At 39.4% G+C, this 25,013-nt stretch overlaps 1 protein-coding gene across 2 annotated transcripts in view; it reads left to right on the top strand.

The window, feature by feature from the left end:
• Positions 1–25,013, top strand: part of USH2A (usherin) — a 745,506-nt gene that overhangs the window by 629,440 nt on the left and 91,053 nt on the right. For both annotated transcript variants that reach the window (XM_058701414.1, XM_058701413.1), the window contains 3 exons: positions 1,852–2,010; positions 3,465–3,627; positions 17,363–17,717. In XM_058701414.1, the coding sequence (XP_058557397.1) occupies positions 1,852–2,010; positions 3,465–3,627; positions 17,363–17,717 (677 nt within the window). The remainder of the gene's footprint in view (positions 1–1,851; positions 2,011–3,464; positions 3,628–17,362; positions 17,718–25,013) is intronic.

Here is a 25,013-nt window from a genome sequence, read left to right as displayed (position 1 = left end):
AAAAAAGTAATGCAATTTACTTTACAATATTGTCCTGAGGTTTCATTCATTCAGTCAGTCAGTTAACCAACATTTGTTGAGCTGCAACTTTGTGCTAAAATCTAGGCGTTGGAACCACACCGGGGAGAACAGAGTCCCTGACTTTATGAAGTTGACATTCTGGTAGTATTAGATAATGTATGCTGTCCTGCATAAAACTGGATTGCAATGAGATGGCTATTCTTGTTTGGGTTATGGCTGCAACTGAGTAAAAAAAGCAGGGTCTACTCTAAAAATCTTACCCTAAGGGTTTACTCTAAGGCCTGTTTGTGCCTTAGGAAAACAGAAAGAAAACCCAAGAAGAATAGGTTTGGGAGTGGAAAATATAGTGATTCTGCTTTAGGCCTGTTGAGATTGAGGACTCTGTAAAGTAGGCTGTTGAAAATAGAAATCTGGGGGCGCCTGGGTGGCCTGGTCGGTTAAGCGTCTGACTTCAGCTCAGGTCATGATCTCACGGTCCGTGAGTTCGAGCCCCGCGTCGGGCTCTGTGCTGACAGCTCAGAGCCTGGAGCCTGTTTCAGATTCTGTGTCTCCCTCTCTCTCTGCCCCTCCCCTGTTTATGCTCTGTCTCTCTCTGTCTCAAAAATAAATAAACGTGAAAAAAAAAATTTTTTTTTAAATAGAAATCTGGAATGCAAGAGAGATATAAAGCTGGAGATAGAATTTAAGAATCTCAATGATAGAATAGCAGTAATTTAAGCTATTAAGACAAAGATAATTTAACGAGGATGCTCCAATTTAGAACAAAAATTCCCAGTCTGGGTTCAGCGAAATCTAGTATCTTTCCAGGAAACAACTCATCACTCCTGACTGTGATGCATATATCCTTCAGAGACTCCTTATTTTCATCCATCCTGCACCAAATCCTGAGAGCATCTCTGGCTTTTACTGGCTCTTCCACTCCTTATACATTGGGGCTATATCTACAAAAAACCTTCATTTTATTTTTTTAGACCTCATTTCTCAAGGGTTATTGAGTCATGTTCTGTTGATTTCATTGTTTCTACAGCCAAGAGAAACATATTTAAGCACTACAAAGGCAAGTAATTAAACCCACAAATGTTATAAGCTATCAGATCAATGAGCAAGCTTAGCGCGAAATTCCCTTATATTCTTCATTCGAGGCTCATAGACTCTCCTTGAAAAAAAAAGTCCATGTTGTTCATGACCAAATAAAACTTACAGGCATTTAATTATATGACTAGATTGTGAAGAGGCTAAGCTGACAAGACCTTCTTTCTTTAGGAAGCATTGTGAAAAATGACAGTTTTTGAACCCAAATTTCATATGTATTTAGGTCCATAAGTCTCCCTGACAAAGTGGACTGTCCTGACTCAATAATTAATGCACTGGGAATTCTCTAGGTAGACTATGATTTGGATACTTTATGGGCTATTATGTCAAGGATCTGTGTCAGACTGGATGCATACACAATGCCTACAGAAAAATTATTGTCACAAGCAAAACTGGTGGGGTTTTTTATGTACTTTAAGAGTAAGTAAGCCTAGCAAAAATATATGACACCATTTCTAATTCCCTTGTATTTTTTAAGAAGTGGAACGTGCTTTTGTTTTTATTTGCCTGTGGAGTATCCCTTTGGATAGAACTATTATATATACTTCATTTGTTTTTGAAAATGGGTGATACACATTGTTTTACTTCTGGAATATACATTCATGCAACTGTTCATTGCTACATTCAGTAATACTTAATTTAAACTATTTTAAAGATAACATTGCTTTTAAAAGACAAATATTTGTTGGCCATTTTGTATAGCATACCTTTGTGTTTTCTCTTTCTCTCTCTTTAAAGGGATCCTTATCCCCCAAATGCCTGTGGAGTACAATGTCTTACTCAATGCTGGAAGTGTGGCACCTCTGACCACCTCTGTTGGTTATCATCAATCCATCCTTCTGGAAAATTTGGCTCCATTCACACAATATGAGATAAGGATACAAGCGTGTCAAAATGGTGAAAGTCTTTCAGACACTTGTCCTGGGCTTTTATAAAAAAAGCATTTTGTGGAAAAAAAATTCATTAAAAAGGAATAGATTCTTAATTCAAATACAAAGACTAACATTTCATTTCTTATTTGTACTGGACTGTTTACCCAGAAAAATCAGAGCCTGCCATTGAGTGAAGCATTATGCATTTCTGCACATTAAATCATGAATATTTAAATATATTAAAATGGTGGTTTTGCAAAGTCTTGTTTTATAAGGCCCTTTAAAAGAAAAACACCTAGATCACATAAGGAATCATTGGTAATATAAAACGAAATAAGTATTGTGAAATTTTCAAGAAAAGGTACTCAGTTTGGTTTATTTAAGTTTTATTTGGGGGTGAGGGGAGGCATTATTTATAAGCTGAGTTACGCTCAAATGAATCTTACGTATTTTATGGTGCTTCCCTGAACCTTATCTCATATACGCAGCTTGTCACCCTGAGTTCTATGGCATAAGCTAGTGGTCTATGAAATCATCATCTATCTGAGTGGTCTTGAGGAAAAGCCTCCCTCAGTCCCTTCATCCATCCAAATGTTACATCATATATTGATAAGAGAAGAAAAGATGTAACTCGTATTGGTGTATAAAACATGTTGCTTCACCTTAAAGAGATGTCCCGATCTTATACTCAGCATGTGGTGGCAACCCCATCTTACATGTGCTTAGGAACTTCTATTTCCAAATGAGTATCAGTTCCCATGGAGTTGGTTAGAATGAGTGGTCTGCGATTTTGCTCTGCCTCATCTCCAAACTTGAGTCCATTTGCCCACTTCTCTCTACAAACCAGACCAAAGCATTTTGTTTTAAAGGATGCTGCTTTCTCTGATCCAGTCTTCAGCTAATCAACATAGGACTATTTTAAACCAATGTTTTCTTTATTTGAATGCAAAATCAACTTCTGCATCTCTATGTCTCTAAAACTATGCTGTGGAGACACAATATTCTTCAAATTGATTGTTTGATTCCTGTGTGTTGGGAGATGGTAATTATTTCGAAGTGTTGGCAAAAATAAGATATTCTTAAGAATAGACAAGATGTGCAGGTCACGCACACACTTATGGTATTCAACTATATTATCACTTTCTGGCTAGAATGACTGTAATAAACTAGAGAAACCACAGTTCAGACAAGCATAAGTGTTCTTGCCTATGCCTCTATAAACTTGTGGTTACTTAATGGATTTTCCAGAAATGATTCCTTATTTAAATATACATAAAATATATATAATATAGTATATATACATATAACTATATTCAAATTATATAAAGATTTATAGTACTAGTCTAAAATATGTGTACAAGCGTATATATAAAAGTCCAGCTAACATGAGTTCTGTGATCTCCTTACCCTTCTATATGCATATGTAACTCTTTTCGCCGCTTGACAAATCACTAAAGGACTCGATTTTTTTTTTTAAAGGAAGTTGTGGAGTTAGCAGTGGGACGTTTGTCAAGACATCTGAAGCAGCCCCAGTGGACCTAAATTCCCCAGTTCTTCAGGCATTGGGGCCAGCTTGCATAGAAGTTAAATGGATGCCACCTAAAAAGCCAAATGGAGTCATCATCAACTACTTTCTTCACAGGTAACATTGACTGTTACTATTATTTTAAATTATTGAAAAATGTGTACTATTCCAGGGCTGTAAAAGCAAATACATTTTCTGTTTCTATAAGGGAATGGGTGGGAATTCATGTTTTTGGAGCACGTGCTAGGATCTAGAATTGATACCGGAAGCTTGTACACATTATCCAAGGGGAAAAGCCACAGCTACCACGCGATATTTTTGTTTTGAGCCCTGCTTGAAGGATGAGATCTCTTAGTCCACATCAGCTTTACCTCTGATGAACTTATAGAGCGGTCCTCTAGAGGCCCACTGGCCAAGAGAACATAGTCATCCCAGAGGAGGAACTATGTCTGCAATAAGAATTCTAATATTTTCCATCATCTTTTATGTGGAGCTAGGGAAAAAATTAAGTTTATTTATTTTGAGAGAGAGAGAGAAAGTGAGAGAGAGCGAGAGTGCAGGAGTTAGGGACAGGAAGAGAAAGAAGGCAAGAGAGAATCCCTAGTAGGCTCCATGCTGTCAACACAGAGCCCAATGTGGGCCTCAAACCCACCAACCGTGGGATCATGACCAAGAATCAGATGCTTAACTGACTGAGCCACCCAGGCACCCCTGGAAAAACTTTTTATCCTCAAAACAGGGTCCTTTTTGCGTGCAGAAAGAACAGCTCAGCTCTGCAGATACCCTTCTGTTGGAATGAGTTTCCATTCAACTGGCTAGATGATACTGGGATGTAGTAGATGGTAATGTAGCTTCTTTTCACCACGATGTGCAGGATTTGTTAAATGTAGCCACCTAAAATGAAGAAAAGAAGGAAAGAGGGAGGGGAGGGTAAGAGAAGAGACAGAGTAAGGAAGGAGAGACAAGGAGACCATAGGCATTCTGGGTTGAAGTGTATTGTGCTCCCTGGTCCAGTCTTCATCCAATCAACACAGACATAGTTTTAAATTAAAGTTTTCTTTAAATAAGTAACGAATAAGGAGAAGAAGGAGAGGGAGAGAGGGAGAAGGGAGAATGGGAGTGGGGGAGAGAATGAAAGAGCAACCCCGAAGGAGGAAGAAAGAGAGGAGAAAAGGCAAAAGTAAAACAGAAACAGAGTCAAGGAGACAAAGAACCTGTCAACTGAGGGTTTGCTGTCTGACTTCGTCCCTTCAGGCAGCTGTAACAAAAATGGTATCAACTGGGGGGGGGGGGCGCTTATAAACAACACACATGTATTTCTCACGGTTCTGGACGCTGAGAAAATACAAAATCAAGGTGCTGACAGATGTCATGCTTGGTGAGGGCCCACTTGCTGGTTCATACACAGCTGTCATTTCACTGTGTTCTCACCATGGTGGAAGCAACTAGGGAGCTCTGTGAGTCTCTTTCATGAGGGCACCCACCCTACCATGAGTTTCCACTCTCATATCCCAATCACTTCCCAAATGCCTCATCTTACACCACCACCTCGGGAGTTTGGAACTTGACATATGAATTAGGGGTGGAGGAGACGTCCACAACTTAACCGTCTAAGACAAAAAGGACACCATGTAAGGCAGGGACCAGCAGACATAAAGGATGTGCAGACTGAAAACCCCTTCCAAAAGCAATGTATTCACATCAGGCAAGCAGAGAAAAACACCTTCTTTCCCAGACCCTCAGCCCTCCTCTAACATCGTTTGTTAGCATCTCACGCCTTCCCCTGTTTGGTCCTGAGCTCTGAATACATCGTGAAACTTCGCTTAGGATCCTCTTGCAATGTTAGGTGTTGAAACCCTTTGATACAGGTCAATCTTCAGTCATGAGTGAGGGTTTGTAGGAAAATTATGAAGAGAAAGTATTAGTGCCTTTCTGGTTATGTAAATGACACTGCCCAAGACAAACAAGCCAAATTTCTTCTCAGCAAACATTAATTTGAAGAATAATATTTCTGATTCAAATACACATGAACACGTAAAAATGGCTAATGCGAATTTACATTTTACGCTAAGCACATTAGTGCAGGCTCTAAAATACCCATCCTCTTGGAATAGTTTTCTTTCATCTACTTAATGCTAATTGTATGAGAAAAGCACATCAAATTCCTATTCTGAATAAAGGGAAATAAAGTATCTGTTATAGACCAGGACGTGGCTTCACTCTGTTGGTTTTGTAAATAAAGCTCATGATTACAGTGACTATTCCATGGCAGCCTTAGAGAGGGAAAACAGGAAATATAATGCAGAAAGCCCGCTTCAATGAAAAATACTGTAAATTGAATTTGACAGCATTTGATGGCATTTGATTATTCTAGTCACAGCCAAACAATGATATAAAGAGTAATATGAAACAGAATGTGTTACTGCCTAGCGGACTCAAAAGCAATAAACCTTCCTCCAATGTGACACAATCACTTCACAATCATAATTGTAGCCTGTTTGATACCTCTGAGTACAGCAGAAGGGCACTGACTGACATAGATACATTTTGTTTTTTATTTAAAGTGAAATGAAAATGGCGCACTGGGGCTCCAGATACAATCGTTATATTCACCTACATAGGCATGAATCACTTGGCGGTTATTTCAGCTGAAGTTTAAATGTGCTTAGACAACAACAATATCAAATTTTTCTTAGATAGCTGCAAAAAAAAAAATCAGAAATTTGTAAGGACAGGAATAGAATGTAGACACATAGCTCTTTTTCATTCTGGGACTACATAGGGCCCCTTATATAGTTATAGCCACAAGCCTGCAGTATTTCTGGGGAGGTTATGGCATGTAATTTCTGCTTCATCATTTGCCTCCTCTTTCTTCTATCACCACCAAAGGAAATACATTTAACTCAAACCAAAGACAGGGTTTGGCCTATGCAGATATTTTCATTAAATTGCAGGAAGCCAACTTGCCAATCCCATTTTGAAAATACTTGTCACTCTGCTCTCTCCAACTCCCTAAAGCACGTCCCCTCAGTAATTTCCTTCTATTGTTTAGAGACTGCCTCTAGATATCATCCTATTAAAAAGTGTCTGTGCTCATAAAGGGATGTTGATGACTGGACAAAACAAAACAAAATAACCTAGGAAGGATATGGTTGTTAATGCAATTGCTTCTGTTCAGTTTACCTGTTACTTTTTTTATTTTATTTAGGCTACTTTGTTGACGAACGTGAGCTACAAAAGGGATTCCCACAGTAGGGACAACATTAATGTTAGTGTTTTTGCAAACTGTTTACTGATAGAGTATAGACAAGGCCATCTTGGGCAGTTGCTTTCTCCTCATAGTACATTTGGATTGTACAATAAAGATTTTTCAGTATTCCCCCTTTATCTTATAACTTTGTAAATGGCAAAATCCAGCTACAAAATCCGACTTCCATCTACAAAATCCACCAAATACTTTTTTCCTTAGGACTCTACAAAACACTTAATAAAATGACCTCCCACCAGGCGCTTCCATTTTAATAGAGACAAAATTGCATCAGGTTTATTCTCATAAACCATCTCTTTAAAGAAGTACAAAGATTGATCGATGTGCAATAAGAAAAATATATATACAGTATCTTGGACTGTAAAAGTCAAAATGAATAACGAGCACCCCTTCTGAGTATTTAAATAGTAAGGTTTTGAAGGATAAAACCTAAGGTAGTTTGGATGGATGGATAATATTGAAGAATATTCCAAGCAGGGAACCACAAATAATAATTTTCTAGAATGGATAATTAAACTGATTGAGTAAACTAAGAAAAGAGTGTATTGACTTAAAAGTGAAGGAACTTTAATGCAGTCAATTCATTTTGTGTGGAAAGATAGATATGGAGATGGAAATAGATGATAGATAGATAAATAGAGAGATAGATGATACATACATACATACATACATACATACATACATACTGTTCATATCTACTGTGAGATCTGAGCCCTGTTATGAAGACCTTTTACTATTATAGGAGATATAAATTTAACTAAGCAAACAAACAGAAAAGAGAAATATAATGTGAAAAATATAAATATTAACCAGGAAGTTTATAAGAGAGAAAGATTCTTTTTGTTTGGAATATTTAGGGAAGACTTCATTCATTCATGGATGAAGTTGATGTCATTGGGACTTGGCCTTACAAAATAAAAATGTATGGGGCGCCTTGGTGGTTCAGTCAACTAAGCATCCAACTCTTGGTTTCAACTCGGGTCATGATCTCTCAATTCATAAGTTCAAGCCCTGCATCAGGCTCTGTGCTGACAGAGCGGAACCTGCTTGAGAACCTGTCTCCCTCTCTTTCTGCCTCTCCCCAGCTCATACTCCCTTTGTCTCAAAAATAAATAAATAAACACTTTAAAAAATAAAAATTTAGTGGTGATTATTAGAAATAGTTTGGTTGGAAGAAGTTTTAACCAGACAGAATATTACAAAGATTATTTATCCTTTCTTTATGACTTACCCAAGGCATATAAAATTTCTATCAATAAAAGTAAATACTATTAATTTTACTATACAAAATATTTCTGCTTTCTTTTTTATAGTTTCCCTTACATAAAAGGAATCATATTGTTCATGCTGTTCTGCGATTTTCTTTAGGGTATTTGTCTGCTCACACACACACACACACACACACACCTCATTTCTCTTAATGACTCAACTATATTTTAACCAGTCTTCTACTGATGGCAAAATAGGTGATTTCCAAGTTTTCATTACAGCAGCAATTTTCAAAAAACACCTGTACAACAAGCATGTGAAGGATTATTCTTAGTACTAGAAGTGCAGGGTCAAATTTTGTACATTTAAAATTTTTAGAGTTTGCTAAATTGTCTCTAAAAATGGTATATAAGGTTTTTAACTCTGAAAACTGCTGTCAATAGTGGGTCTGATCAATTTTTCAAATCTTTGCCAGTTCAGTATTTTAAATGGCATGTTATTACTGTTTTAATTAAAATTTTTGTCATTATAAGTGAAGTTATTCATTTATTTTAAATATTTACCTGCTATTTGTATGTATGTGTATTATATATTATGCACCCTTAGATTATTGTCTTTTTTTGTTTCTCATTAATTTGTCTGTGCTCTTTATATAGTAAGGAAATTCTCCCTTTGATGATCATATTAAAATAACACATCAATTATTTCTTCCAGCAATTTTATGGGTTCTACTCATTATATCTAAGTGTAGACTTGATTTTGTTTTAAAGAATGAGACAAGAAATGTATGCATTTATTTAAAAAACTAGTTTGTCAACATTGTTTTATACCTCACTGACTTGAAATGCCACCTGTACAAAATTCCCTGCTATCATCTGGTCCATTTCAGGACTTTGTATTCTGTTTCATTTATAGTAGAGAGGATTTTAACAAGCAGAGCCTGATGGCAAAGATGTGTCTTGTGAATAATATTAATAGAATGAACAAAATTCCCAGTGCTGAAAGCATAGTGTTCAAGTAATGATCAGGCTTGGCTGGAGCCTTTGTTATTTGTAGGGTAAATTTTGACAGTTCGATGGTAGATTTTAGAAGACTTGGAATACCAGGCTAAGGCATTTAGATTTTTTATTTGGAGGTAGTGTAAGCCATTGTAAGTTTGTGGTAAAAGAAACAATCTGATAAAGTGGACAGAGCGTGGCATTGGTCGACAGAAAGAAGATATGGCTTCCAGGCTCTGGGTCCACCGCTTACTGGTTATGTGACCTTGGGTATGTCACTATAATCCCCAAGTTTCATTTTTATGTAAAGTTAGGTTAATAAACATAGAGAATAAGACCCTAGAATTTTGTAAGAATTAAATGAAATAATGTATGTGAACATACTATGTTAAACATCAAGCATGATAAAAGTGGGAAGTCATCCTAGATGTACGATAAAGATGTACCATGCTGAGGGCGCCTGGGTGGCTCAGTGGGTTAAGCATCCAACTCCAGCTCGGGTCATGATCTCATGGTCTTTGGGTTGGAGCCCCACATCAGGCTCTGTGCTGACAGCTCAGACCCTGGAGGCTGCTTCGGATTCTGTGTCTCCCTCTTTCTGCTTCTCCCTTGCTCCCACTCTCCCACTCCCACTCCCCAAAAATAAATAAACATTAAAAAAATTTAAATAAAAAGAAGATGTACCATGCTTTAGGAAGATGAATCTGCAGTTACAGATATTTAAGGACAAGGAAGAAGATTCCTGATAATAAATGAAGCAGATTGCACAACAGTGTGTCTCATATGAGTCTGTTTTTCCTTAAATACATAGAATATATTTTTTTACATATATGTGTATAAAAAATGGCTAGAATGCTTAATACAAACAAAAAAAAGTTAACTATGCTTATCTCCCAGCGATAGGTTAAGCACAATCCTTTTAAATACAGATCTTCCTGGACTTACGAAGGGATTACATCCCAATAAACCCATCGTAAGTTGAAAATACTATCAGTCGAAAATGCATTTAATACACCGAATGTACCAAGCATCATGGTTTAGCCTCGCCTATTTTAGACGTGCTCAGAACACTTACATTAGCCTATAGTTGGGCAAAATCAGCTAACACAAAGCCTGCGGTATATAATAAAGTGTTGAACATCTCATGTAATTTATCGATCACTGTACTGAAAATGTAAAACAGAATGGCCGTATGGGTACAACAGGACTGTAAGTATGCAGTTGTTTGTGATGGTGTGGCTGACGGCGAGCTGCCACTCGCTGCCGTACCCCCAATTCTGAAAGACCATCCTCCAGCATACTGCTAGTCCGGGAAGAGATCGAAATTCAGAATTTGAAGTACAACTTCGACAGAATGCTTATCACTTTCACATCATCATAAAGTTGAAAAATTGTAAGTTGAGCCATCGTAAGTTGGGAACTGCCTGCATTTGCGTTGTTGTTGTTTGTTTTTTGTTTTGGGGGGTTTTTTGCTCATCCATAGTTTCTAATTACTTTTCACAATGAATGTATACTATGGCGTGATAAAGACAAAATAGGAAATTCAGTTAGTCCAGATGCAAATCTAGCACCACCCTGTCTATAACTTTCCTATCTCTCTCTCTCTCTCTCTGTGAACATCATCATCACTCTCTATCGCAGTCAAGTTCTGCTTGGGAAAGAGAAACCACTACAGGCTTTTTTATTATTTTCATTTAGAGACACAGCACACAAGTGAGGGAGGGGGCAGACAGAGAGAGAGACAGAGACAGAGAGAATCTTAAGAAGCTCCATGCTCAGCGCAGAGCCCAATGAGGGGCTCAATCTCACGACCCTGGCATCATGACCTGAGCCAAAATCAGGAGTCCAATGCTCAACTGACTGAGCCACCCAGGCACCCTTAACCTCGACAGTCATTTTAACTGAAAGAATTTAACATAAATAATTGTTAACTAGTTGTAAATTTGTTAACTGGGTAGTTGAAAGGTTAAAAAGTGAACTCTAAGATATCATGCAGGTGGCTACAACAAGGAAACAGCAACTACCCTCGGGATTGAGGGAACCAAGCGAGGCAGCTAAAATTCTTAAAACTCAGAAGTTAGAGGGGGACACCCCGATGCTGGGATCCAGACAGCTGAGGAGGCTGCTTCCAGCTGATGCAGGTGTCTGGGGAGGAGGCATGAGATGAAGCTGTTTTTCCAAGTGTTATTAAAAGTTCATACACAAACTTCTTGTAGGGAGGAAGGATTTGTTACTTTCAGGGTGAAAAATCCTTGCTAAAGTGATGCTTACCTAATCAGCATGCAAACAGGAAGCAAAGAGGAAGGAGCCAGTTCCTTTTTCCTTTCAGCTTTCTGATCTTCCTCTGGCGCCCCCTGTTGGCCTAGCCCAACGGAATCAGCCGGCAAAGCAGAAATGCCATCGTATCGTCCTGGCTCCACTCTCAAAAAGCCAAATATAGAAGGATAGGGTTGTTGCTCAGAGACATCTTAATAACAGGCACATTTTTTCTAGTTGGCAGGTTTCACAGAATTTTGGTCTCTTCTTGTCAACCAGTCATCCAGTCATTGCTCAAAAATAATATTTGTTGTTTAATATAGTGTGCCATGCTTCCCTAGGTGCTGAGAATGTATAGGTAAGTAGGAGAGATTCTTTGCCTTCAAGGAGCTTGTAGTATGGTATAAAAGATAGAAAAAAAGAATTATATTACAGAATAGTGTGACAAGTGAATCAATAAAGAAAAGACTTAACACATAGGAGGATGCGATAATTCTACTTGAGAGGGAAGCAAAAAGGAAAGACTTCCTAGAGAAAGTACTCTAGTGGAGCTTTAAAAGATGGGGCGCCTAGGTGGCGCAGTCGGTTAAGCGTCCGACTTCAGCCAGGTCACGATCTCGCGGTCCGTGAGTTCGAGCCCCGCGTCAGGCTCTGGGCCGATGGCTCGGAGCCTGGAGCCTGTTTCCGATTCTGTGTCTCCCTCTCTCTCTACCCCTCCCCCGTTCATGCTCTGTCTCTCTCTGTCCCAAAAATAAATAAAAAACGTTGGAAAAAAAATTTAAAAAAAAATAAATAAATAAATAAAAATAAATAAAAGATGAATTGGAGGGGCGCCTGGGTGGCTCAGTTGCTAAGCATCTGACTTCTGCTCAGGTCATGATCTCGCAGTTTGTGACTTTGAGCCCCGTGCTGGGGGAGCCTGCTTCAGATTCTGTGTCTCCCTCTCTCTCTGCCCCTCCCCACTCATGCTTCTGTGTGTGTCTCTCTCTCAAAAGTAAATAAACATTAAAAAAAAATTTTTAAAGATGAATTGAAGTTAGCCTATAGAAGGGGGAGGAAGAAAAGAGTATGGAGCAAGGCACTGCAGAACAGGATTAGCATATTGAAGCCACAGAAGCCTGAACAATCATGGAATATAAAAGAACTATAGGCAAGCATTTGATTATGAGTGGAATATAAAATAGAATCGAAATCTGGAACATGAAGCGGCACCTGGGTGGCTCAGTCAGTTAAGTGTCCGACTCTTGATTTAGGCTCAAGTCATGGGATCAAGCCCCATGTTGGGTTATGCACTGTCAGCCCAGAGCCTGCTTGGGATTCTCTCTCTCCCTCTCTCTTTGCCCCTCCCCCATGCGCTCTCTCTCTCTCTCTCTCTCTCTCTCTCAAAATAAATAAGTAAATGTTTAGAGAAAAAGGAAGTCTGGAACATTAAGCTGCAGCAGTAAGCACGGGCCAATTGCACGGCAAATCATTAATGTTTTAAATGCGATTAAGTCTTAACATTTGCGGATGATCTTTGATGTCTCCTCCTCCGCACCAGAGTCTCCACTCACTCCGCAATGCTGGTTGATTCAACATTCACATGGCATTTTATAAATCACCTGTGTTTCCATTTCCTGTATAAGGTTATTAACTCTAGCTTACAAAGTGAAATGGAAACTAGAGAGCACAGGTGAGTTTTTCCCGAGGTCATCTAATCAGGTGGTTGTAGGCCTGGACCTACGATCTATCTTCTCTGACTACAGGTATTTGGGGGTTTATATTTATTTATTATTTTTATTTTAATGTTTATTTATTTTTGAGAGACAGAAATATAGTGTGAGTGGAAGAGGGAGGAGACAACACAGAGAGAGAGAGGGAGACAATCCAAAGCAGACTCCAGGCTCTGAGCTGTCGGCACAGAGCCCAACACGGGGCTCAAACCCAGGAACCATGAAATCAGGACCTGAGTCAAAGTCGGAGGCTCAACCAGTGTAGCCGCCTAGGTGCCCCTGGGGTTTTATATTTAAATCAGCATTCTTGTTATTCTTCATGAGATGAGGGTGGCAGTTTCATAATACTAAATTGTTACGAGAAATAAACTGAGTTATAGGGTTTTGCTTTAGTTGTTTTTAAAGACAAGTCCTGAGAATCGTTGGCAGAGAATGGGGGTTAGGATGTTTCTTTTTAAAGGTTATATACTACATTAAGAAAATATAAGTATGAATCTCCTTTAAAATATATGGTTCCTGGGGTGCCTGGGTGGCTCAGTTGGTTGAGTGTCCCAGTCTTGATTTCAGCTCAGGTCATGATTTGAGAGTTCAAGCCCCACACCAGCACAGACTGAGCTGTCTGTGCTGACAGCTCAGGGCCTGGAGCTGCTTCAGATTCTGTGTCTCCCTCTCTCTTTGCCCCTCCCCAACTTGCATTCTGTCTCTCTCTCTCCTAAAAATAAATAAACATTAAAAAAAAAATTTTTTTAATATGGTGCCTAGGGTGCTGGTGGCTCAGTTGTTGAGCGTCCAGCTCCTGATTTCAGCTCAGGTCATGATCTCACAGTTTCTGAGATCAAACCCTTCATGGGACTCTGTACTGACAGCTTAGAGCCTGCTTGGGATTCTCTCTCTCTCTCTCTCTCTCTCTCTCTCTCTCCCCCTACCCCTCCCCTGCTCGCATGCATGCTCTTTCTCTCTCTGTCTCTGTCTCTCAAAATAAATATATTCTTTAAAATAAAATAGGTAGTTCTTAGTTTTCATAGTTATTTTGGTTTTCTTCTTAGTGTTAAACAACATTAAATTAACTGTAGTCAGAAAAGAGCATAATTGAAGTATCTCCCAAATGAGTTTAAGCATAGAATAACCGTTTGGCTATTTGGGAAGACTGAAAATGTGATTTCCCTAAACACAGACTGTTTAGGAGGAAACACTTCCAGTTAGTTGAAGCCTAAATCCTACATGAATTAGGAATAATTGTGATCTACGTAACCTCTTCTGTTCCAAGTGTATTCAGACATAAAGATATTCTATTTTTTACCACCACAGAGGGAGCATTTACCCCAACACGGTATTAATTTATTGAGTATTCAATAGTGGCAAGAAATACTTCATCAGGCTGCACCCTGTAACTGCTTTAGTGGATAAACTTGAAGCTAGCATAATTTTTAACCTCTTAGAGATGTTAAAAAGTCACACTTTCAGGCAATGTTTTAAAAGAATGTCACAGCCATGGCTACACCTCAATGCGGGGATTCATGAGAATTTAATAAAAATTAACTGAATCGTCATAGAAAGGATGAAGCCAGACAAAACAGAAAATCTTACTTCCCGGTAGAAGTTTATGTTTGTTTGCTGTATTATGTTCCTTGCAAACACCTTTTAAAAACTCACTGAGGGGAGTCCTTGGCTGTGAGCCCTGTGGTCCTCATTAGAATGGATCCCTCCCAATGACACACCTGGTGCCTAGTATCTGCAGCAAGTACAAAGGCCAAACCCTGCAAACCTACACTGAGTGCAGAATCTGGCCCACGCATGGTGGCGAGGAATAATGAGGTGGGTTGCCGACCATAATTGCAGGTCACTGAGTGGCATCTCGGAAGCCTCTGTAGCCTCCAGCGGGAGGCTTGTCATTGCTCGTGCTTAGGTCATTGTGATTGATCCACTTGAGGGTCCTCAAATTCCCAAAGCCGAGTATTTTAAATACCCTGCCTTTTTGTGAGAGGTACTGTCATTTACTTTGTCTTAATAACCCTTTCCGTGTTGATGGCTAATCTGATATGGCAGCATGTGAGTATCCTGGCATCTGAAGAGGATGTTCATTAAATACTCCTAACGGCCTGGAAAATACCGCCCTATCCGTCAGTCTCTCTCTACTACAGAGTAGAAGCTAAGTAGGAGAGGTTCATCTCTTTGGTACATTCTTCCCCAACCTAGTAAGTAAAAGAGTTAATAGAGATGAGGCGAAAATGCAGACAACCATGGAATTACGTGTGTTGTGGCCATTCATTCAAAAAAAAGTATTGAATTTACTGAGCTAGATGCTGGGCACACAGAAATAGACCAAATGGTCCATGATTCCTCAGGAACTTCCCCTTCCGATTAGGTTTGCATCATGATTTTACTTCTATTTATTTATTTATTTATTTATTTATTTATTTATTTATTTATTTATTTTTGCATCATGGTTTTACATTCAGATGAGCAAATAACTGTTCCAAATGAAATATCAGATATTTGGGGCCATACTAACTGACAATTCCATTTCTCAGATGTTTAATGCTCTATATATAGAGTACCGAAATAGTTTGCCTTCATTTTCACAGCAGTAATATCTACTGATGGGACTAAACAATCCCTTTCTCAGGCAGTTGAAAGAATTTTTTGAGCATACTCTGCATTTTACTAGGTCTTGGAGAAGACATCTAATAGGAATTTGACTTTTGCCCTTTAAAGATCTCTAGAGCAAATTGATATTACATAATTTATCATGTTATTTTCATTAATTTGCATTTGGCTCAATCTTCTCCACTCAGCTATGAGTTCCTTTAGGGGCCTAAGTTCCTTCAGGAAAGGAATGTGTACAATCTTTGTACCTTTGCCCCTGGTACAAGGCATGGTGTATATTAAGTGCTCAGTAAAGGTTTGTTGATCACTACAAGAAAGATTGGTCCTTACTTCGAAGGGTTATGGCTTAATTAAAGAAGAGAAAATTCAAATGAAGATAAAATACATGAGATGCAGGAAATGAATTTTAAATATGTTTTAGGAGCACCTGGGTGGCTTAGTCAGTTGAGCATCTGACTGTTGATTTTAGCTCGGGTCATGTTCTCACGGTTGATGGGTTCGAGCCCCATGTCAGGCTCTGTGCTGACAGTGCAGGACCTGGCTGAGATTGTGTCTCTCCCTCTCTCTCTGCCTTTCGCCTGCTTGCTTCGGTGTACTCTCTCTCTCTCTCTTCCTAAATAAATAAATTAATTAGTTAATTAAAATTTAAAAAAATATATGTGTTTTAAATATCCTGGAAGCAGGTGCAAAATCACATTGTACCAGGTGGAAGAAATAAGAACCATGGCTTCGCCTCATCAGTCTCATCCTTCAGTGTGCTAGCCTGGGCTTTTTTGCATGAAGATCTTGCGGTTCCACGAGCGGCAAGGGGTCAACCTCAGCGTGCAAACACTTTCCAGGTCTCCGCATGCATCATATTTGCTGCTGTCCTATTGACCAACGAGAGTCCCATGGCCATGTTTAGAGTGAGCTTGAGAGCACATTAGCAATAGACATGGGGATACAGGGAGACAAATCAGGATACTTAGTGCAATCCGTCTACCACAGAAGGGTCAGAATTCCCAATAATATCAACTTTTAATAATTGTATATGGTGTAATTTCCAGTTGTGCAAAAAATTAAATTGGGCCATGTACCTGCATGTACACATGCATACACTTGCACACATGTACATAAACATATAGACAGAGATCCAAAAAGAATTTTTACATGTGTTAATAGTGCTTATGTGTACGCTTCTGATTTTTTAAAGTTTTTAAATAACGTACGTGTTTCTCCATATTCCATGTGCAGTTTTTTTAAGGAAACATTTCTGATGTAATATGACAAGACATAATTATGGGCGGTGTTACACTGTTTAAATGTTTTTATTTCTTCTGTATTTTACATGCTTTCTATGAAATATATGCATTCTTTATGATTAGCCAAATATATATAAAACCTACATTTAAAAAATGATATCGAGCCAGTCCTCTTGCATACTCTTTCATCTGGTCTTCATTAGGACACCAGAAAGGGACAGTTGAGCTGATAAATTTTTCTGAAATGCAATTTCTTTTATTTTTTTTAATTTTTTTTACGTTTATTTATTTTTGAGACAGAGAGAGACAGAGCGTGAACGGGGGAGGGGCAGAGAGAGAGGGAGACACAGAATCTGAAGCAGGCTCCAGTCTCTGAGCTGTCAGCGCAAAGCCTGATGCGGCGCCCAAACTCACGAGCTGTGAGATCATGACCTGAGCTGAAGTCTGATGCTTAACCGACTGGGCCACCTGGGCGCCCCTGAAATGCAATTTCTTAGTCTATGTGCAAACTTCTTTTGAAATGTGCAGCTGTTCCTGATTGCCTTTCTGGCTTCCTTTCAGACGTCTTGCAGGCATCGAAGCAGAGTCCCTTTTGTTTGTCTGGTCAGAAGGAGCCCTTGAATTCACCGATGCTTCAGATACTCTGATGCCTTTCACATTCTATGAATATCGAGTCAGAGCCCACAACTCCAAGGGCTCAGTGGAGAGTCTGTGGTCATCGGCACGGACTCTGGAAGCCCCACCTCAAGATCTGCCAGCACCTTGGGCACAAGCCACCAGTGCTCATTCAGTTCTGCTGAACTGGACGGAGCCACGATCCCCCAATGGCATTATCTCCCAGTACCATGTGATCTACCAAGAGAGACCAGATGATTCTACATTTAACATCTCTACTGTGCATGCTTTCACCGTGATGGTAAGAACTTAGAAAAAAAGAATAACAGATACTTAGATTATCTGATTAACATGTTGAAATTTATTTTTTTTATCCAGCTTATCGTTCTTCTTCAGTTAGAGCTTAAATACATTAAAATCTTTCACATGTGAAAAAGAGCAATGTAGTCATAAGGAGGGATAAGATACTGAACTGAGTCTAAGGGATATTGGAGACCAGTTTGCAGGCCACAGTTAATTTGTTATGACCTCAAGCAAGTAAATGAATCTTTCTCTGTGTGATTTCCAAATCCATGAAATGGGGATACTAAATGTGTCTCTGTATAGCTCATGGGGATGAGGCACCGATGAAATTAGACAGATATAGGGTAGATACAGATAAAGGATACAGATATAAATACAGATATAGATACAGATATAGAAAAATATGGATATACATACAGCTACAGAGAGAAAAAGATACGGATACAGATTCAGATCCAGATACAGCTATAGATACGTGTGGTATTACTGTCTCCTTGAGAAAAAAGAAAGTTAAATTTCTAGATCTATCTATCTGGATAATATAGCTATAGATATCACATGCACTATAACTCAGTGGTGATTTTTCTGGGTTGATCACCTCTGGCCCATAGCACAGTTTAATTGAGTTCACCCAGTATCTTCTGAGATCTTTCTTTAAATCTGACATAGCTTAATGTTCTATGGGAGAAAGAAATGGAAACAGGATGGCTCTTTTATCAGGGAGCATTCTCGTTTATAATTACTGCAGAGATGAGAATTGAACATAAGAAAAATCTGAGAGAAGTAGTGAATTATAGCCCGTAATATCCACGACACCGGGATTCAGATCCCAAACTCCACCATCTCCTAGCCGTAAACCACAATATAAGAGAGAATATTATATACCAAAAGTGTTAGTCAAGAAATGCTCTGAAAGGCCAGCAGGAAACCCTCATACTGAAGAGGCTTCATGGAGGAGATAAAACTTGTGGTCTTAGTAGTTAAATACGTACAGTTTTCAAAATGTGCCAAGACCTGGGTAAATATGAAAACCTCTCTTAAAAAGTGAAGAGACAGCCTAAAGCATTATTTTCAAAGAGCAGACCCTGTTTCTATACCGCCAATTGAGGCGGCCCAATATACACGAAGATTATCTTATAGAAGTATAACATCCATCAAAATGTCTACATAATAATGAGCAAACATGTTTTAATGAAACTCCAGAAGAATAGTTGTAAATGAATAGTTTATAGTACAGTATTTTCTCTCTGTCCTTATGTTCACTTTTCTCACTTGACCAAAAAATAAGCAGTCTGCGAATTAAAGAGACAATATTAAAGAAATCCTTATTTTATTTAGAATTCAGAATTGGTACTTTATTTTGTATGTGACATTTAATTTTCTTTGTAGATAAGGGTCTTTCATATGACATCTTTCTACAGTCTTCCTTATAAGCATTAAAAGCAGTGTTCTTAAGGGCAGAAGACCTTTTTTAGTTGATACTTGATCTATGGAGAAATCTCTTCCTTCTCACCATATCATTGGAATTAGTGTCCTGAACTTCCACCCTGAAAGTTAACTACTGAAAAATAAAGTAAAAATACTGAAAAACTCTTGACAGGAGCTTTCTGAATGAGGCACCTTAATTTAAATGTATTTTTATTGTAAGTACCAATATTGTAATAATTAAACCTCTGATTTTGAAGCATGGCTTTCAGAGGCCTGAGCCTAGACATTTAATGTCCCCAAACAACTCTATTGGAATTCTCTTATGGAGTACCCTCTACATCATTCCTTCATAGCCAATTTCATTTCACAACACCAGATTTAAAGTATACAATGAACTCTCTCTTGTATTTAATCTGCCAGGTTCTGTTTTTATCACACCAAAAAGTTCCTGAAAAAGAGGAAGGCCTATGACCCAAGCTTTAAGCATCACACGGCCCTTTGTTCCTGGGGCCCAGAAACACAGCTTCTGCCTGGCAGCCGAGGACTGCTTCACCCTGCCATTTTCCAGAAAGCAATCCTTGCACAGGGCTAAGAGAGCAGCCAGAATAATCTGGAAACAGGAATGTTTCTGCACCCTATTTTCTAGTGTATGTGTCTGTGTGCATGTTCGAAAGTACCCCCCCCACCCGAATCTGGGTACCTGGCCCTGAGAATCCCAAGAAAAGATTTCATTAGGGTCATTAGGAAAGGCTCCATTTGAGCTTGTTAAGCAATCCAAGACATCTTCCATAGAGCAATCGGGCCAGTGTTCAGACATTCTGGTCAGTCGGCCAAATTTTCAGGGCAGGAGGCCACTATGACTGTTTTGGGGCTGACATCTTTGAAAGAAATCATCAGAAAAATAAACTATTGTCTTTGAGTTTCATACGCTTGAAACACTTGAGGTTTGTTTGTTTGTTTGTTTGTTTTTCTTGAGATATTTAAAGGAGGTTCTACCACTTAATTCTAATTCCTCACCGCCAGAGAATGTTCCTTTTATCCTGCCCAAACCCCTCCTCCTGTCACTGAAGTCCTCCCTTTCCAGTTCAGAAGAGCATGACTTCTCTATACCAGTTCAATGAACCTTCAGGGTCAAGAACAGATTATTGATGATTCAATCCAATTTGGCAAATAGTCATTGAGCACTATATTCAGTATGCCAATACTCAATACTGCGGTCAATTGCATTGTTGAAAGCTACCATGAGACTAGACCCTTGGGCAGAGCAGAGACTGAACGGGAAGATGAGTAATCAAGACTGAGGCACAGATGATTACCGCTGGGCGTTTCGGATTTCTAAGTTTCTTTGCTTTCAGGTTTCTGCTGCTCATGTTTTAATGATTCCCCTTTAAATCTCTCTGAGTGTCTTCCTGCCTCTAGTTACTTACTATTTCTCTAATTCCTATACTAGCTAAACATCTTTACTGCCTTCTTTCATGTCTGTCCCCACTTTGGAAATATTTCAAGTTTTTGTTTCATTGACGACTTCAGCTAAAATTCTCCAGAGCAAATGAACTGCGTTTTCAGTTGGTGAGGCACAGAATCCATTTCCACAATTGAAGGATTACAATTGAATCCACAGACTTGCAAGAGGTATCGCTAAATAGTCTCATTTAGTCTCTTGTTTACTGAGATCCTATCTCTGCATGAGGGGCCACCAATAAATTGCCCAGAGTGTAGCGCCATTATGGCTTGTCCCAAGGTCCCCCCAGAGTTGTTTATAGACAGGTGGACGTTGCTGGGAGAGCCACATAAAACAGGTGCAATGGATGCATGAGTCCTCTTGATGGTGGCAATGGATGGAGAAATGGCAATGGGAGCCCTCCGTGGGGGTGGAGAGCATATGTGCTGGCAGGGGCAGCGGCAGCAGCAGCAGCAGCAGAGGCAGCAGGAGAGGAGAAATGGAAAGAGCGTGGGTTTTAATGTATCACCAGCTTCTCTCCCAACCTCATGAAAAGTTTCATCTCCCTTTGGGCCCAAGTAGGTTCTTCTAAGGGGAAGAAAGAGATAGCTAGCTTCCTAGGGTCTCTTCAGACCAATACTCTCCACTACTGACAGCAAGCTAGCTTTAAGTAGAAGTCCTTAAGCTCCGTTCCCAATTAGCTCTGTGATGAATTGTGCAGTGTCAGGAGAGAAACTGTATTTAGCCTCACTTGGCATGCAAGAGTTCCATGGTGGTATTTACAGGGAACACTCCTGGCGAGGTTGGCGATACTGCTGCCACCATTCGGATTTGTTTGCTTTTTCTCACTGGCACCTGCCATCGCACTGGCAGAAATAACTTGGGATTCAAAGGCAAAGGTGGTTTACCTGTTAGTCTGTGCTCTCAGTATATCCCTGCTTACCCCACAGGGTTATGAAACATCAAGCCCAGATCGTACATTTGCCCAGTACCCTGAAAGATAGATGGTACTCTGCACTGTGTGTAGAATCAAGCATACGGTGCTGAGGGGTAAGCAAATTATATGGGTCACTAAAAGTTGGCTTCCAATCTGGAAATAAAATCCAGAATTACAAACTCTACTTTCTAGATTTTACTTGCCAAACTCACTTGCCCAATGTCAAGGAGGAGGTATTCAAAATTTTCTCATGTGGTTGTCTCAAATCTCCTTACCATTAAGTAGATATGTGGCAGGGTTGGGGGGGGGGAGGGTGAAATTCTTCATAATTGCCATATTATGTGGAGTTTGTGAGTAAATTGGTTAGTTTGCTTTTAATCCCATTTTTAATTTGGCTTCATATAATGTAAAATATTGTTGCTCTTTACATATGATCTTAATTAATTGTAGCTCTTACAATGTGATGATTCTTTTCTCCCCATCCGTTTATAACACAATACAAATGCTCTAGGAGATCTAGGTATCTAGAAGGATTCCTCTAGTGATTATCTTTCCGAACTGAAGAAAAATTTGGTAACAAAAACAATTACTACGCTTTTTATATCAGTTCTATAAGCTGAGCTTTTCACATCTTATAAGTAACTGTGTTACTCATTCTTTATATAAAATTACAGAATGCAATTGTGTAAATGTCACACAAAACATGAACACTTATTTGTGCAACCCATATGATGTATTTAGTTTGACATTAACTTTTTTATTCACTAGCCTTGCATTATCTTTATCCCTTTTTTTCTAATAATATGATACTAATCACAGATACATCTTGGATATCTGCTTTTTACTCAATATTATTGGAGATGCAACCCATATAAGTCTTCTTGAAATTTGTACAACTACTTCTTAGAGAGAGCTTTATTTTTCTCTAACCACTTTATTCCAACAAGCTTCATCCGGGACCCTCTTGCTCAGTCATCTCTAATTTCTAAGGCACGTGCTATGGTTTTCTAGTCACATTCAGTGACAAGGACCAGCCCAGTTCTGGTAATCAGGATTCATTTCAGGTGTTTTAAAAAAAAATCTAGTCTAAAGCCTGACTTCAGAGATCCACAGTAGAAAAGAAAGGGCATGTTTATTTTGTTTATTTTCTTCCTTCTTCAGTTCCCTCTTCTCTTGTCGAAGTCCCCAGGACTGTGGGAGAAAAGAAAGAATTAGACCAAAAAAAAAAAAAAAAAGCATTAATCATGAATCTTGTTTTTATCCATCTACATTGCTTCCTGTGGGGTCATGCAGAGGTCCTGCGTGAGAAGTCACATGCTCCGTGTTCCCAGATCAACATCTGGCTAGTTTCTTATATTCCTATCCCTTCCTGCCTCAGAGATCCAGCCCCACAGCCTCTTTTGCTTCTGGGTCCCCCTCTCCTGAGCAGGCAGCTAATATTAGGTCCTTTCACATTGAAAAAACTCATTCCTTTCCTGGCATCCTCCATGCCTGGGGAAAACTCATTCTACCAAATAAGGAAAGTACAGCTTGTCCAGCCCTATCTTCTCTACTCACCCTAGCATGCTGAGTGAGACCCAGCCAGCCTCACAACTTCAAAATTCTTTGAATAAGAATCAGGAAACAGCTTCCGTGTTCCCCAAATCCTGGAATCACGGAAGAATCTCAGAAGATGCTTCTCCACACTAGTGGCTACATTAAAATACCCTGAGTCTCTTCAGCTCTGGAGCAGGGCTCATGAAAAGAGTAAATTGTCCATCTCACCTTTCTTGCAGACATCCTCCGTTCCTTCAAGTTGTTCTCTTGGATGTCCCTCATATGCCTTGAGAGGGGAGTATGGCGTCTCCGCATTCCTTCTTCCCAAGTAGTAAGGAACTAATGTGGGAAAGCTTGTCTACTAAATTCCCTTCTGTAACCTGCTTGTCATGAACTGGATCTCCCCTCTTAAAAGTTGTCTTATACAGATCTTCAGAGGAAGGTGGGCTTGAAGGTGTAAGGCTGATTCTTTGTTTCTAGAAGTCCTGCAGTGATATATCTAGCTGTTCCAGTAAAGTTACTTGTCACCTGTTTTTTTTTTTTCTTTTCTAAGCTGTACTTACTATTTCCTAATACATCCTGTTACAAACTAAATTGATCCATCTCTTTCTTATCACTCAACCCAGATAAACTGAGTCCTTCTCCTTCCTTCCTTCCACAACCAATCTTCACTAAATCCTACTGGTCCTACTTCTAAAGTATATCTTGAGTCCTGCTTGCAGGTTCTTCTCACATGTTGTTCTTCCTCAAATGATCATGTTCTTACACTTCACGTGGATCCGTCCTCCTCCTCCTTGTCAAGTCTGAACTAAAATGTTACTTATCTCACAAGGCTTTTTCAAGGGCTAACTAAATTAATGCCTATGCAAAGTACTTTAGAAGCTGTAAATGGCAATGTAAACAGGATGTAAAACTTTAGAAGTCCTGCTATTTGGACTATAGAAGCCAGAAAAAATGGACAAAAGTAGGAAAAGTTTTGGTTTGTATAGAGCAACTGTCTTACTTTAGTCATGAATGAAAAACCTTACATTTTATATACTTTAAGCATTCTTTACCTTGCAACAAAATTCAGGCCATGCAAATTTAAGTGTTTCTTGATAGCACAGTGTTAATTTCCAGGTAATGTCTCAAGTATTGGGTTGGGCTATTTCCTTTCTAAGTCATCTGGAACAAGAACATGCTTTTTTGTGTCCCTAAGGTGTAGCACTGACTCATGTCCCTTCTACCATAACATCTCAGCCTTGCCCCTCAAAGAGCCCTCCTCAGGTGATTTCCTCTCTAGATGCAGTTCTGTTTACCTACCATGATGCTCAGTGGACCCTGCCCATCCCCCATCTGGGATCACATGAGCAAAACATGAAGTGTTTTGATAGCTCTCTCTCTCTCACACACACACACACACACACACACATACACACATGCACACACTTCCCAGGTTACACAGACCCTGCCAAACTGGCATCGTCCTAGTTTACCTGGGCCAAAGAGCAGACTATCGGTATATAAGGGGCAGTTGGTGAGGAGGCTATTTGCCCTTTCACTCCAGTGTGTTGTTATTTTTTGGTCTTTCAATGAATTGTAAAGGCACCCAAGAATTCCACAGAACCTTGGTAAAAAACATATATGAAAGTAAAACGAACTTGTCCACACAGTAACAGGCCCAGGCCATAAATTCAGAATATATGCCATTTAGCAGAGACAGCAAGCTGTAAATGGCAGTGAAGGGCAGAAGTTAATTGAACTACTGTGCTCTTGTCACCAGTGGAAAGTAGCCACTACCCGAGACAAGATGGCTGCCCCTAAAGTACCCTATTACAGCCAAGAGATCATATCCTTAGCTCTGCAAGGGCTTATGGGTGAGGGGGAAATCATACACAGATGACCAATTTTTTTATGGTTCACAGCCGATCAAAGTGAAATTCAGCAGCTGTTCAGGACAAGTGACCACTGTA

Source organism: Neofelis nebulosa, chromosome 15 (genome assembly GCF_028018385.1).
Source record: "Neofelis nebulosa isolate mNeoNeb1 chromosome 15, mNeoNeb1.pri, whole genome shotgun sequence".
Taxonomy (NCBI): Eukaryota; Metazoa; Chordata; class Mammalia; order Carnivora; family Felidae; genus Neofelis; species Neofelis nebulosa.
Note: the sequence above shows the minus strand (reverse complement) of the source record. Positions and strands in the feature narration are given on the sequence as shown.